Source organism: Ranitomeya variabilis, chromosome 1, assembly GCF_051348905.1.
Source record: "Ranitomeya variabilis isolate aRanVar5 chromosome 1, aRanVar5.hap1, whole genome shotgun sequence".
Taxonomy (NCBI): domain Eukaryota; kingdom Metazoa; phylum Chordata; class Amphibia; order Anura; family Dendrobatidae; genus Ranitomeya; species Ranitomeya variabilis.
This window is the reverse complement of record NC_135232.1, coordinates 793480451-793494534: the sequence shown is the minus strand read 5'-3', so window position 1 is coordinate 793494534 and position 14084 is coordinate 793480451. Positions and strand designations below refer to the sequence as shown.

The 14084-nt window shown below is 44.7% G+C and overlaps 1 protein-coding gene across 6 annotated transcripts in view; it reads right to left on the bottom strand.

Moving 5' to 3' along the window:
- LOC143784732 (excitatory amino acid transporter 1-like) overlaps nt 1-14084 on the bottom strand; it is a 213159-nt gene that overhangs the window by 61305 nt on the left and 137770 nt on the right. For 4 of the 6 annotated variants that reach the window (XM_077273310.1, XM_077273318.1, XM_077273328.1 and 1 more), the window contains one exon: nt 9480-9522. The exons of the other annotated variants lie outside the window; for them this stretch is intronic. In XM_077273310.1, the coding sequence (XP_077129425.1) occupies nt 9480-9522 (43 nt within the window). The remainder of the gene's footprint in view (nt 1-9479; nt 9523-14084) is intronic. 6 annotated transcript variants of the gene reach the window in all.

The following is a 14084-nucleotide window of genomic DNA, read 5'->3' as shown; positions in this document are numbered from 1 at the left end:
AAAGGTGGCTACTTTCATGTGTATTACAATGCCTGAAGTATAGATACTATCTCCACACCAACGGTATCACATTAATACCGTTTATGATGCTCTTTGCACGCCGGTTTCAGCACACTAAGCACTTTCTTATATTAATTTTGATAATGTCACTGCTTGCGTCCGTACACGCGCTATATAGCGTAATATATTTAATTACTCACTCATGGCTGTTTACATCTATGCATTACCCCCGTTTTTAGCAGGTGCTTTCATTGACATCTTTAGTCACGCTGCTTACTATGTTATTTAGTCTCAAACTTCGCACGCGGCACTTTATTATTGTTTTAGGTATCCATAGCAACGCGTCAGCTGGCGTATTTCACGCATGCGCCATGCTCTCTTTTTGGCAGATCTAACGCCCATCCTTCAGGCATTGTAATACACATGATTATACCCGGCTTTAGCAGGTGCATTTACATCTATGTATTAACATTTTTAGTCACGCTGCTTACTACGTTATTTAGTCCTAAACTTCGCACGTGGCACTTTATTATTGTTTTGGTATCCATAGCAACGCGTCAGCCGGCGTATTTCACGCATGCGCTATGCCCTCCCCTTGGCAGATCTAACGCCCACTCTTCAGGCATTGTAACACACATGGTCACACTTTTGCCGGAAGTAACTATTTCCTGGGCCCTCCTTCAATACAATTTCCTCCAATAGGTACAGTTTCTTGATATATAAAAACTGGCTTTCCCCCTGCCTAGACACGCCTCCTGAAGAAGCGGTCTGTGAAACGCGCGTCGGGGCAGAGGGACGCCGAGGTAAAAGCCACACTACATCGCTCTGGTAAAGTGCAGCATTACTTTGTCTTTATTTAGCTTTATTCTACACAAGAACTTTGCAATCACTAGTCTATGTACCCTAATTGGGCTCTTATCACGTTTATGCTTGTTTTATCGTCATACCAAGATAGTCTACTTGTTAGACATCGGTTACAACATTATTAGCATGCATTAACATGGTTGTCCTAAGGATTTAGCATTTGGGCAGTGTATCAGTTTGTTCTTTTACATAATTCTACTTATGACATTTCACAGTGTAACAGACAATTGTTGCACATTATACATTATTGCGCTGTTGCATGTTGGTGGCTTTCCTATGGATGTAGTCCCTCTTTTTACGGAACTTGCATTTTTTTCATATTTTTGTATTCATGTAACATGTTGACTTGGTTTTTATCTTTTTGTGTTCAATAAATTATATTTTATTCTAAAAGTACCACCTGTTTTGGAGTTTACTACATCACAGAAATTCCAAAAAAAGTGATTTATGTATTATGTATTCAGTGGTACCTGTCCCCCTGGTAATGGGGTATTATACTGAGGGCAAATTATTGTGAGTTATATATATATATATGCCTATATAAGTGTAGGTGCTGATATTCCCAAGAGAGCTCCAATAGGCCCCATAGAGATTGCAAAGAAGCTAGTGAAGGCATTCCATTATAATGAAAAGTAGTATGGAGGGAAATCAGAGACAGAAGGTAGAACTAAGGGTACTGTCACACTCTGCTTCCCGTTCTGACTGAGTGCCGCCGTAAAGTGAAAGCAGAGCGCAGCGGTGACGTCACCGCTGTGATCTGCTTTAACTTTACGGCCGGGAGTCAGTCAGCGCGGGAAGCAGACTGCGAGGGACCTGACGGACACCGGAATGTGAGTATGTAGTGTTTGGTTTTTTTTACTTTTACGATGGTAACCAGGGTAAACATTGGGTTACTAAGCGTGGCCCTGCGCTTAGTAACCCGATGTTTACCCTGGTTACAAGCGAACGCATCGTTGGATCGGTGTCACACACACCGATCCAACGATGACAGCGGGAGATCCAGCGACGAAAGAAAGGTCCAAACGATCTGCTACGACGTACGATTCTCAGCAGGGTCCCTGATCGCTGCTGCGTGTCAGACACAGCGATATCGTATGGATATCGCTGGAACGTCACGGATCGTACCGTCGTAGCGACAAAAGTGCCACTGTGAGACAGTACCCTAAGAGGAGACCAAGAGTGGTAATATCACCATATGGGGCAGCCCAGCATGTAGTGTCAGCAGTCAAAGAGTCAGGGGGAGAATAGTCCCAAGACCAGAGGAGTGTGGGGGAAGCCCCATGAGTATCGCTGCTCAGTGCAGCTTCGTCAGGGGAATGCATCTTGCGTACTTATCTTTAACATTGGGTACGCAGGCCATGCGAATGTATGCGGATATCTCCGCATGCTTCGGTTCTGACACTGCGGCATCCGCAACAAAATGCAACATGTTGCATTCAATGCGGGTCGGCGCAGCATCAAAACGATGCATGCAGAGACATCCGCATACATTCGCATGGCCTGCGTACCCAATGTTAAAGATAGGTACGCAGGACGCATGCCGACATAGGCGGAGCTGAATGGAAGAGGTGCGACAGTGGGTGGGGCTTAACGGAGGAACTACGTAGCCCTCCGCAAAGCCCTCGTCCGCAAATGTGAAACCAGCCTAACAGTTTGTCTGTTATCACCAGCCCCCCTCAATTGCAGTAATCCACCCTCCCTTGGCACCTGCCTGTGTGACAACAGTCTGGAACTTTGAGACAATGTTATCCCTTCCACATCCTCCTCTGCTTCCTCTTCCTCTTGGACCACCACCTCCTCCTGCAGGCTATTCAAAATCTGCTCAAGCATATAGATGATACTGATGACTGTGTCGTCAACACTAACCATCTTAGTAATTATTTCCAAACTGTGCAGAAGGGTGCAGAGGTCCTTCATCTGTGCCCACTCCGTAAATGTGATATGCGCCATGTCCGTACTGCATTGGCCCAGGCTATACGACATGACATAGTGCGTCAGGGCTCGTTGCTGCTGCCACTGGCCCTGCAACATGGGAAAAGAGTGGAATGCCACCGTTTTGACAATCGCATATCAACATGTTGGTTGGCGTGGACAAAGACCTCTGTATCGATTTAAGTAGATGGCCTGAGGGGTGCAAATGACAGAAGTGAGCACACAGCTTCCATGCTTTCTGCAGCAGCTCACCCAGGCCAGCATAGTGGTGGAGAAAACGCAGTACCACCAGGTTGAGGATGTGAGCCAAGCATGGCACATGTGTGAGCTTGCCTCACTGTAGGGCTGACACCAGGTCCACACAGTGTTATCGGACACATCCTTCCCTGGATGCAGATTCAGCGGAGACAGCCATTGCTCAAACTCAGCCTGGAGAGCTATCCACCACTCTTCAGCTGTATGACTGCGATCTCCAAGGCAAATCAATTTTAACACTGCCTTATTGCAGTAAGCCCTTGCTGCGCAGGTGATGGTGATTTGCTCTGCACTGGTGGAACACATGTCTCATGAAGGCAGAGGTTGGGGGCGCAGGTGAAGATCCTAGAGGAGAAAGAGGAGGCAGAAGCAGTGGAGGAAGTGTTAAATGTAGAGGTTTGCCCTGCAAGCCTTGGGGGATTCCAAGACTTGTGGAGCAGCGCCTGCCCCCACAGCCACCAGAGTCACCCAGTGCCCTGTCAGCGAGATGTAACGCTCTTGGCCATGATTACTCATCCAAGTGTCTGTGATGAAATGCACCCTAGCAGACATAAATTTAGTTAAGGAACAGGAGGTATTGTCTGCAACATGCTGGTGTAGTGCAGGCACAGATTTCTTAGAATAGTAATGGCGGCTGGGCAACTGGTATGGGTGGACTGTGATGACCATCAGCTTTCAGAAATCGTCTGCATCTACCAGGCTGAAAGGCAGCATTTTCATGGCCAACAGATTGGAGATGGTGGAGTTCAACCTCTTAGCTTTGTCGTGTGTAGGATTAAACAATCTTTTACGTGACAACATCTGCAGTACTGAGAGAGGGCGGAGCGCGGTGAACTGGACAAACTGCTGGACCGTGAGGGAGGTGCAAGCGGAGATGTTACGGTGGATTGAGAAAGTTGTGTTGTGATCTCTGACAGCGTGCCTGGAGTGGGTAAAGAACCCAGGTTGTGCAGTCGGAGACCTGCATCTCAATAGTTGTCATGGTAACAGAGGAGGAGGAAGAAGCAGTAGATGCGATTGATGGGACGGCTGGGCAGCACGGTGGCTCAGTGGTTAGCACTGCAGCCTTGCAGCGCCGGAGTCATGGGTTCAAATCCCACCAAGGGCAACATCTGCAAGGAGTTTATATGTTCTACCCATGTTTGCGTGGGTTTCCTCTAGGTTCTCCGGTTTCCTCCCACATTCCAAAGACATACTGATAGGGAATTTAGATTGTGCGGCCCATCTGGGGCAGCGATGATAATGTGTGCAAAAACTGTAAAGCGCTGCAGAATATGTTGGCACTATATAAATAAAGAGATTATTAATATTTATTATGATGATTGTTGAGGTCCACTGGTCCGCATTTTAGAACAGTGGGATTCGCAGAGTAACGCATGTTGATTGCGCATGTGAAAGTTTATACATGTAGTAGTCAAATTATTGCACTTTTTACCTCAACTCCATTTTTTTTGCAAAGTTGGCAAATTACATGAGTTGTCTCATCCTTTGCAGTGTCAAAAAAGGCCCAGGCTAGGCAACCCATGCCACCCCTGCAAGCTGCAGACCTGCGGATGCTTCTGGTCACAGCCACAGTTGTGGCTGAGGTTGTATTGCTCGTCGTGGCTGCATCACTACATGTTTATGCCGTATGGCGTAACGTAACCACCTCGTCTTCCTCCTCCGATGACCAACTCAGCTGTGTGCCTCTGTGTTCATGCCAACTGGGATCTAACACCTCATCATCATCATCCTGTGTGTTATCACATTCCTTTCCCTTGGAGTCGCCCTCCTTCTGTTCCTGCCCTGACAGCACAGTACAGTCTGCATGAGCCTCAGATATCTGAGTCTCATCAGGATCACTCCCCCCAGGGATTAATGTGTGGTGACGAGGATGAGAATGCTGCTCGGACTATACTTTGTCCTGCCCTGGATCCAAGCTAAAAACATTTTGGGCATCGGTGTACATTTCCTCCTCTTGCCTCTGTGAAGCTTTTGAGTACACTTCTGATGACCATGGCATAGCATGTGTGAACAGCTCTTCAGACTCACCCATCTGTGGTTCTCTACAGTCAGTTGTACAGTTGGAGAGTTGGGACATGGGGGGAAGCAAGGGGAGTTTGGGTACCACCTCTGTGGACTGTACTGGTTGTGATGTTGAGGTGGAGGAAGAGGAGAAGAGGCCACTTGAAGCTGCGCTTGCCATCCACTCCAGCACATGCTCTTTCTGGGCTTCATCAACAAGGCATACCTGCCAAAGAAAGTTAATGGAGTAGCCCGTCCAGTAACGGAAGTTGTTGTCTTTGCATAGGATGTGAAGTTGTTGGTTCACTAGTGCTTTCACAAACATTACCACCTACCCCATGTACACCTTGAACACCAAGCCTAATTCCCCTTCCACCATGGTATGGCTTTTTCCCAGTCATGTTGCTCAGATAGTGTGGTAGGAGCACAGTATAAGCAACAAAAACTTAGATTTTAAACTCTGCACCATCTCTGCAAACAGCTAATTTGAGCGGCAGTTTATGACAAGGTGAAATATGTCGTGCTGTATCATTTTAGTCACAGAAGAAAGAATTGTTTGAGTGTGGATGAGGTGTTGTGAATTCTGTTGTGGGTTCTGCTCTTGGGCTCCCTCCGGTGGTTATAAGTGGTAGTGTTGCTGTTTGTCCTTCACAGCAGTCATCAGGTGCTTCCACTTTGGACGGGGCTATTTAGTCTGGCTTCACCCTTTAGTGAGTGCCAGTTGTCCATTGTTTTTCTGGAGGATTCACATCTCTGCTTGGTTTCTCCTGCTGGATTGTCCAAATCATCAAAGATAAGTCCTGGCTTTGTTTTTGCAGTCCACCTGCGGTGGACTTTATAGTTCAGTGAATTGCTATGTTTTTTCTTGTCCAGCTTTGTCTGTGTAAGGATTTATTCAGCCAAGTTGGAAGCTCTGGAGTCGCAGAGTTACCCTCCATGCCTTTAGTTAGGTGTGGAGATTTTTGTATTCTCTGTGGTGGATTTTTGTAGTAATTTAATACTGACCGCACAGTACTCTGTCCTGTCTTTTCTTTCTAGGTAGAGTGGCCTCCTTTGCTGAATTCTGTTTTCAGCCTGCGTTTGTAATTTCCCTCTCCTCTCACAGTCAGTATTTGTGGGGGGCTGTCTTTCCTTTGGGGATTTTCTCTGAGGCAAGATAGTTTTCCTGTTTCTTTCTTTAGGGGTAATTAGTCCTCCGGCTGTGACGAGGTGTCGAGGGAGTGACAGGAACATCCCACGGCTACTTATAGTTGCGGTGTTAAGTTCAGGGTCTGCGGTCAGTATAGAGGCCACCTACTCCAGAGCTCGTCCATGCTGCTCCTAGGCCACCAGATCATAACAATGAGGTCTGTATGACAAAGAAGATATGCTACAAACAATTTTTAACCCCTTACCGACATGGGACGTACTATTCCGTCCGATGTCGGCTCCCCCGCTTTGATGCAGGGCTCCGCGGTGAGCCTGCATCAAAGCCGGGACATGTCAGCTGTTTTGAACAGCTGACATGTGCCCGCAATAGGCGCGGGCAGAATCGCGATCTGCCCGCACCTATTAACTAGTTAAATGCCGCTGTCAAACGCAGACAGCGGCATTTAACTACCGCATCCGGCCGCCCTGCCGGATATGACGTCATCGCCGACCCCCGTCACATGATCGGGGGTCGGCGATGCATCAGGAAGGTAACCATAGAGGTCCTTGAGACCTCTATGGTTACTGATGCCGGCGTGCTGTGAGCGCCCCCCTGTGGTCGGCGCTCACAGCACACCTGCATTTTAGCTACATAACATGATGATGATCGCTGTTATGTAGCAGAGCCGATCGGGCTGTGCCTGCTTCTAGCCTCCCATGGAGGCTATAGAAGCATGGCAAAAGTAAAAAAAAAAAGTTTTAAAAAATGTGAAAAAAATAAAAAAAACACAAAAGTTTCGCCCCAATCAAAATAAATCAATAAAAAAAAATCAAACCTACACATATTTGGTATCGCCGCGTTCAGAATCGCCCGATCTATCAATAAAAAAAAAGCATTAACCTGATCGCTAAACGGCATAACGAGAAAAAAAATCGAAACGCCAGAATTACGTTTTTTTGGTCGCCGCTATTTGCATTAAAATGCAATAACGGGCGATCAAAAGAACGCATCTGCACCGAATTGGTATCATTAAAAACGCCGTCTCGGCACGCAAAAAATAAGCCCTCAACCGACCCCAGATCATGAAAAATGGAGACGCTACGAGTATCGGAAAATGGCGCAATTTTTATTTTTTTATTTATTTTTTTAGCAAAGTTTGGAATTTTTTTTCACCACTTAGGTAAAAAATAAACTAGTCATGTTAGGTGTCTATGAACTCGTAATGACCTGGAGAATCATAATGGCAGGTCAGTTTTAGCATTTAGTGAACCTAGCAAAATAGCCAAGCAAAAAACAAGTGTGGGATTGCACTTTTTTTGCAATTTCACCGCACTTGGAATTTTGTTCCCGTTTTCTAGTACACGACATGGTAAAACCAATGATGTCGTTCAAAAGTACAACTTGTCCTGCAAAAAATAAGCCCTCACATGGCCAAATTGACAGAAAAATAAAAACGTTATGGCTCTGGGAATGTGGGGAGCGAAAAACGAAAACGAAAAAAGCTCCGGGGGTGAAGGGGTTAAATTAGGTCATCCCTACTGTACGACGTTCGTAACAGAAGAATTTTTTTTGTGCCTGTGGATTAGGCCTCTGTAACAGACTAAATGCTGCAAACAATATGAAAGTGAGATGTCCCCTACTGGACATTAGTAACAGAAGTGATTTTTTTTATATGGGTGATGCCTGTATAACCTAGAAGATATGCTCCAAAAAATTTCAAATTCGAATTTAGCCTGCTGTATCGTTTGTAAACCCCCCAAAATGTAGTTTTTTCTATGTGCAAAAGCTCTGCACACACAATTTCACCACCACAAAATTACAACAGGGGATATGGTAGGTTGTATCATATTTAGCAACAGAAAATCTCGGAACAATTTCACCACACCAATAAATGACAAGGTGGGATATGGCATGCTGTTTCACATTTAGCTAGTGAAAAAATAAGATTTAGAACGCTATATTCATGCTTGGAGCACAATAGAAGCAGTGCACAACATACTTGTATGACTTGTGCCCTGCTGTCTTTGTCTGTGGACCTCAGTAACGGCAAAAAAAAAAATTGCTGGAAGGTCAATGTCATCGCCACACAGGACACTACCTAGCTAAACTATCTGAGTAAGAAACAACCACCTAGCTAACTAGCTAAAATCTAGATGCTAACACTGCCAGCATCAGGAACAGCCTCTGTGCTGTTACAGTGTCAAAATGACGCTAAAACAAGATGTCCACTATTTACATGGAGAGGGACATGCGATTTCAGCAGCCAATAACACAAGCCGTTGGGTCAGGACATTGTGGATGTTTCCTGCGCCCTGATTGGCTAGCCGCAATGTGCGCACAAAGTTATGAAAAAAAGTTACTGTTTACAAACACGCCGCTCCTCTGAGCTCTGCAAACACCTCCCCTCAAACACGTGTCGCACGCTCATGATACACCACCATTATTGTTGCAAAAGTGCTGAAAATACTTTTGTGGCAACGCAAATATTTTACTGCACTTTTTACCGAATGTTACCGATTTTTCCCGATTTTATAAAATTTTGCTCGTGTTTGTAATCACGAATCCGAATGTGCCATATAGGTGCTGAATTTATGTTTGGCTATTTTTTTCCGAACAAATTCGCTCATCACTAATGTGCACACGATCAGTAAACGCTGCGGGTTGGATGCTGCTTATTTGTGCAGCATCCAACCCGCAGCGTCCAGATGTTACAGCATAGTGGATGGAATTTCAAGAAATCCTACATCACTTAATGAATTTGATGAATCTTCTGTGTCGTGCACCTCACCAGAAATCTTGCCTTATTTAGGAATTGAAAAAAAACATTTCAGGTTTAAGAAATTCCGCCACTTTCGAAAAATAATCATACCCAGTCCAGCCCTGGCTCCTCCCAAGTATGTGCACATTTTATATGTGTGCCCAATGTAAATATGCATGTGTTTACATGGGTGGTCATTGACAAAGGTGAAGGGCAGGCCCAAACACAAGACCTACACAAAGGCTAAGCTTTAGCCTTTGTGTAGGTCTTGTGTTTGGGCCTGCCCTTCACCTTTGTCAATGACCACCCATGTAAACACATGCATATTTACATTGGGCACACATATAAAATGTGCACATACTTATACATTATTTGCACATTTACACACATTATCCATGTATATACATAGTACAAACATGCACTCCAGGAAAAGAAGGTGCTGCACAGAACTTTAGTTCTGCCCAATAAAATAGTTTAAGATGATAAAAATAAATTTACATGTTCATAAAAAAGACAAGTGACATGTGCATTACATACCTGTTTAAAGCAGGCTTCCACCAGATTGGGCGGGAACATGTTCCTTTAGAAAAAACAAACAAATACAATTACATTAACCCCTTACTGACAGAGCAAATTTTAACCTAAAGGCCCCGTCTCACTAAGCGACGCTAAAGCGATCCCGACAACGATACGACCTGTCAGGGATCGTTGCTGCGTCGCTATGTGGTCGCTGGTGAGATGTCAAACAGTGAGATCTTCCAACGATCGCAGCTGCGATCTCACTATTTGACATCTCACCAGCGACCTGTAGCGACCTGTACAACGATGTCACATGGGAGCTATTATGACGATTCAGTGTCTGAGTCGTCAACGAGGTCGTTGGTAAGGTGTCAAACACAGCGATGTGTGCTACCCAGCGGGACCTCAACGATCAAAAAACGGTCCAGGCCATTCCGACACGACCAGCGATCTCACAGCAGGGGCCTGGTCGCTGCTACGTGTCACACATAGCGAGATCGCTACTGAGGTCGCTGTTGCGTCACAAAACTTGTGACTCAGCAGCGATCTCGCTAGCGATCTCGCTTAGTGAGACGGGGCCTTTAATGACCAGGCCATAATTTTGATATGTGACCAGTGTCACTTTATGTGGTAATAGCTCTAAGGGTATGTTCACTAGAGATGAACAAATATTTCATTGTTCGGTTCGGATTACGATCACCGAATTTTCAATATTGCAATAAGCTGTCTGGGCCAGCATTTACAGCTTTCAATTGAACATCACAGTAAGACGAGGTGGGTGAGGGATCAGTGCAGGCTTCCTTTGCTGGGAGCCCTGATACCACATGCAACACCTTTACCTGCTTTCATGCTGAGCCACACTCAGGTGGCACAAATATCAGTTTTGTAGTCTACCATTGTCAGAAAAATTTAAGGATAGTAACACGGGTAGTTGAGTCCAAGGAAGTGAAGGCCTGATGGTCTCGGAGGCTTACCGCTACAGGCAACACGCATGAAGGAGACCCAAACAGGAGTGTTCACATTACCAAAAAGTATTGGCAGACAATACCAAAGTGCATTTATTACACCACAGTATAGATAGTATAATAGAGACTGACCGGTCTTCCACTACGCCCAATATAGCAGTTGGAAACCCAACCAGGAGTGTTCACATTTCAAGAAATGAGGGCCTTACACCATAAAAGTGGCATCAATTTCAACACAGTAGAAATAGTATAATAGGGACCAACAGGCCTTCCACTACACCCAATACAGCAGATGTACATCCAACCTGGAGTGTTCACATTTCCATAAATTATTGTCAGACACCACAAACATGGCACCCATTTCACCACAGTAGAAATAGTATACTAGGGACCAGCAGGTCTTCCAGTACACAAAATACAGCAGATGGACACTCAAATAAAAGTGTTCACATTTCCAAAAATTATTGGCAGATAATACCAAAGTGGCATCAATTTCACCACAGTATAGATAGTATAATAGGGACTGACAGGTCATCCACTACACCTAGTCTGGCAGATGGACACCCAACCTGGAATTTTCACATTTAAAAAATGAGGGACTGACACCACTGAAGTGGAATAACTGTCACAAGAATAGAAATAGTATAATTGGGACCGTCACGTCTTCTACTACAGCTAACCCAGCAGATGTAGACCAACCATGACTGTTCACATTTCTACAAATCATCAACAGCCACAGCAGAAACAGAAGCAACAATAAAGATATCACAGAGTGCAGTTACAGGACATTAATGCATCACAAGAAAAAATGCAATATCACCCAGTCTGTACAGTCTGGGAATGGGGTGCAAAGGTCCTTGGAGATCCATGACTTGTTCATCTTGATGAAAGTTAGTCGGTCTACACTTTCAGATGACAGCCAGCGGCGCTTATCTGTCAGGACACCACCAGCAGTGCTGAAGATACGTTCTGAGAGAGCACTGGCTGCTGGGCATGATAAAACCTCCAAAATGTGAAAGTGTCTAAACCCTCTTTGATGCCCTCCTTGATGGTATTGATAATCAGTTCTAGATACTCCTGCACCATTCTCTCCATTCATTCACCACGTGGAAGACTTGGGCCGGGGTCACACTAGAGAGGAATATGGACGTATGAGAGGTGCAAAAACAACGTATTGCACACGGACCAATGTTTCTCTATGGGGCAGCTCCTATCTGCCGTATATTTCTCGGCCATATTTATGGGCTGAGAAAATCGCAGCATGCTGCATTTGTCAGCGTATTGCGCAAAAAAATCAGCAGAAAAGTTACTGAACAGTGATCCCTATTCAACGCGAGGATGCGATTTTTTTCTCAAAAAATTATCCGTGTGTCATCCGTATGGCGAGATTTTGTTCGCCGGCTTGCAAAATGGACATAGAATGGATCCATGGGCTTAAATATTCGTGAAAACATATATACAGACTATATATATATATATATATATATATATATATATATATATATATATATATATATATACAAAAAAAGATAAAAACAGCACAAGCTCACCGACGGGTGCCAGGCCTCCCAGGCAGGACAGTCCACTCATCCACCCAAATATCATAGAAATTGGAAAAAGGGAGGCAGCACTCCAATATTTGCAAAGGTGAAAAAAGCTGTGACGTTTATTTCAGACCCACATCTTCATACGACGTTTCGGCTCACACTGAGCCTTTCTCAAGGCTTGAGAAAGGCTCAGTGTGAGCCGAAACGTCGTATGAAGATGTGGGTCTGAAATAAACGTCACAGCTTTTTTCACCTTTGCAAATATTGGAGTGCTGCCTCCCTTTTTCCAATTTATATATATATATATATATATATATATATATCTCAAACCCGACAGGATATGACACATGGTTTACATACAGTAAATCATTTCATATCCCTTTTTTTTTTTAAAAATATTCCTCACTAATAATGTAAGAAGTGTCTGTGTGCAAAATTTGGGAGCTCTAGGTGTTAAAATAAAGGGTTAAACAACGGAAAAAACTGTTGTGGGCTCCCACGCCATTTTCTCCGCCAGAGTGGGAAAGCAAGTGACTGAGGGCAGATATTAATAGCCTAGAGAGAGACCATATGTAATAATTATAGGGGATAACTCAGGAGACTCTTTGCGTGGAACAAGACAACTACAGGACACAGTTTTATAAGTGGTAAAGTCTATATTATCACACAGTGATTCAAACAGGTGCAGAGAGAAACTCAAGTCCACAACACTTGGTGCAAATATCAAATGCAGCTCAGCAGTCTATAGGAAACTTCAGAGGAAAATGCAATCACGCTGAAAGTCTATGAAGCACAATTATTCTTAAGGATACTTGACACGAATAAGTCCTTGCTTAGTCCAAAACACAGATAGATATGCTTATAAGGCAGTTCAAACAATATCTTAGCTCAACCAGGGAGGTCTGGGTAATAGTCTCAGGTTCTTGCAAAGCAGCAACAGCTTATATGTCCAGCAAATGCAGATGGAAGTAAACACGAGCAGCAGATGAAGGAGGATTACTGGAACTGGTGTATGCAGCAGGAACTCAGAGCAGAGTAGCAGGATAACCCCACAGGTTCACAGGAACAGGTATATAGCTAGGGAGTCACCAGAGGTCAGGAGCTGGATGCAAAGCAGAATACTCTAGCACAGACTGAAGGCTGGGGTGGAGTTTTATAGCAGGAAGACACAGGGCACATGAGACCAAAGACGCCATCTTGAAAAAGGGCAGTAATGCACAAAAAGGTAATAAAAAATGTTCAGAGTCCTGACATTACTCCCTCCTTAGAAGCGGCCTCAGGACGATCCTGAACCTGGTTTCTCAGGGAATCTCTGATGAAAACGAGAAATCTTCTGTTGGGCATTGATGTTTTCCACAAGTTCCCAAGAGTCTTCCTCAGGGGGATATCCCTGCCATCTTATCAGATATTGGAGCCGATTCCTGCAAATTCTGGAATCAACAATTTCCTCCACCACAAATTGTTCTTGCCCATCAATCACCACAGGCTGCGGAGGTGGCACAACACGTCCCTGGAAGGTATTAGGAGATACAGGCTTTAGTTAAGATACATGAAAAACTGGGTGTACCTTCATAGTCCTAGGCAGCTTCAGCCGGCAGGCCACAGAGCTCACAATACCGTTGATCTTGAAAGGGCCAATGAATTTCTGTCCAAGTTTTGTGAAGGAACGTTTAACTTCAGATTTTTAGTTGCTAACCACACGGAATCTCCTACCTTGAACATGGGTGCAGGTTTACGGAATCTATCAGCAGATCTCTTATAACGTTCTTGAGCTGTGGTCAGGGATTCCTTCAGAACCTCCAGATTTTGCCTCATTGCAGTCAGCCTTTCCTCCACTGCCGGAACCGGAGAATTAATTGGAGACCTAGGTAAGATACACGGATGATAACCCAAATTGGCAAAGAAAGGTGTAAATTTAGTGGAGGCGCTCTGAGAATTGTTATATGAAAATTCGGCTAACAGCAGCAACTCCAACCAATCATCCTGGAGATGGCTGACATAGCATCTTAGATATTGTTCCAGCGTCTGGTTGGTACGCTCAGTCTGACCATTTGTCTTGGGATGGTAAGCGGAAGAGAGACATACATTAATATTGAGTGCAGAGCAAAACC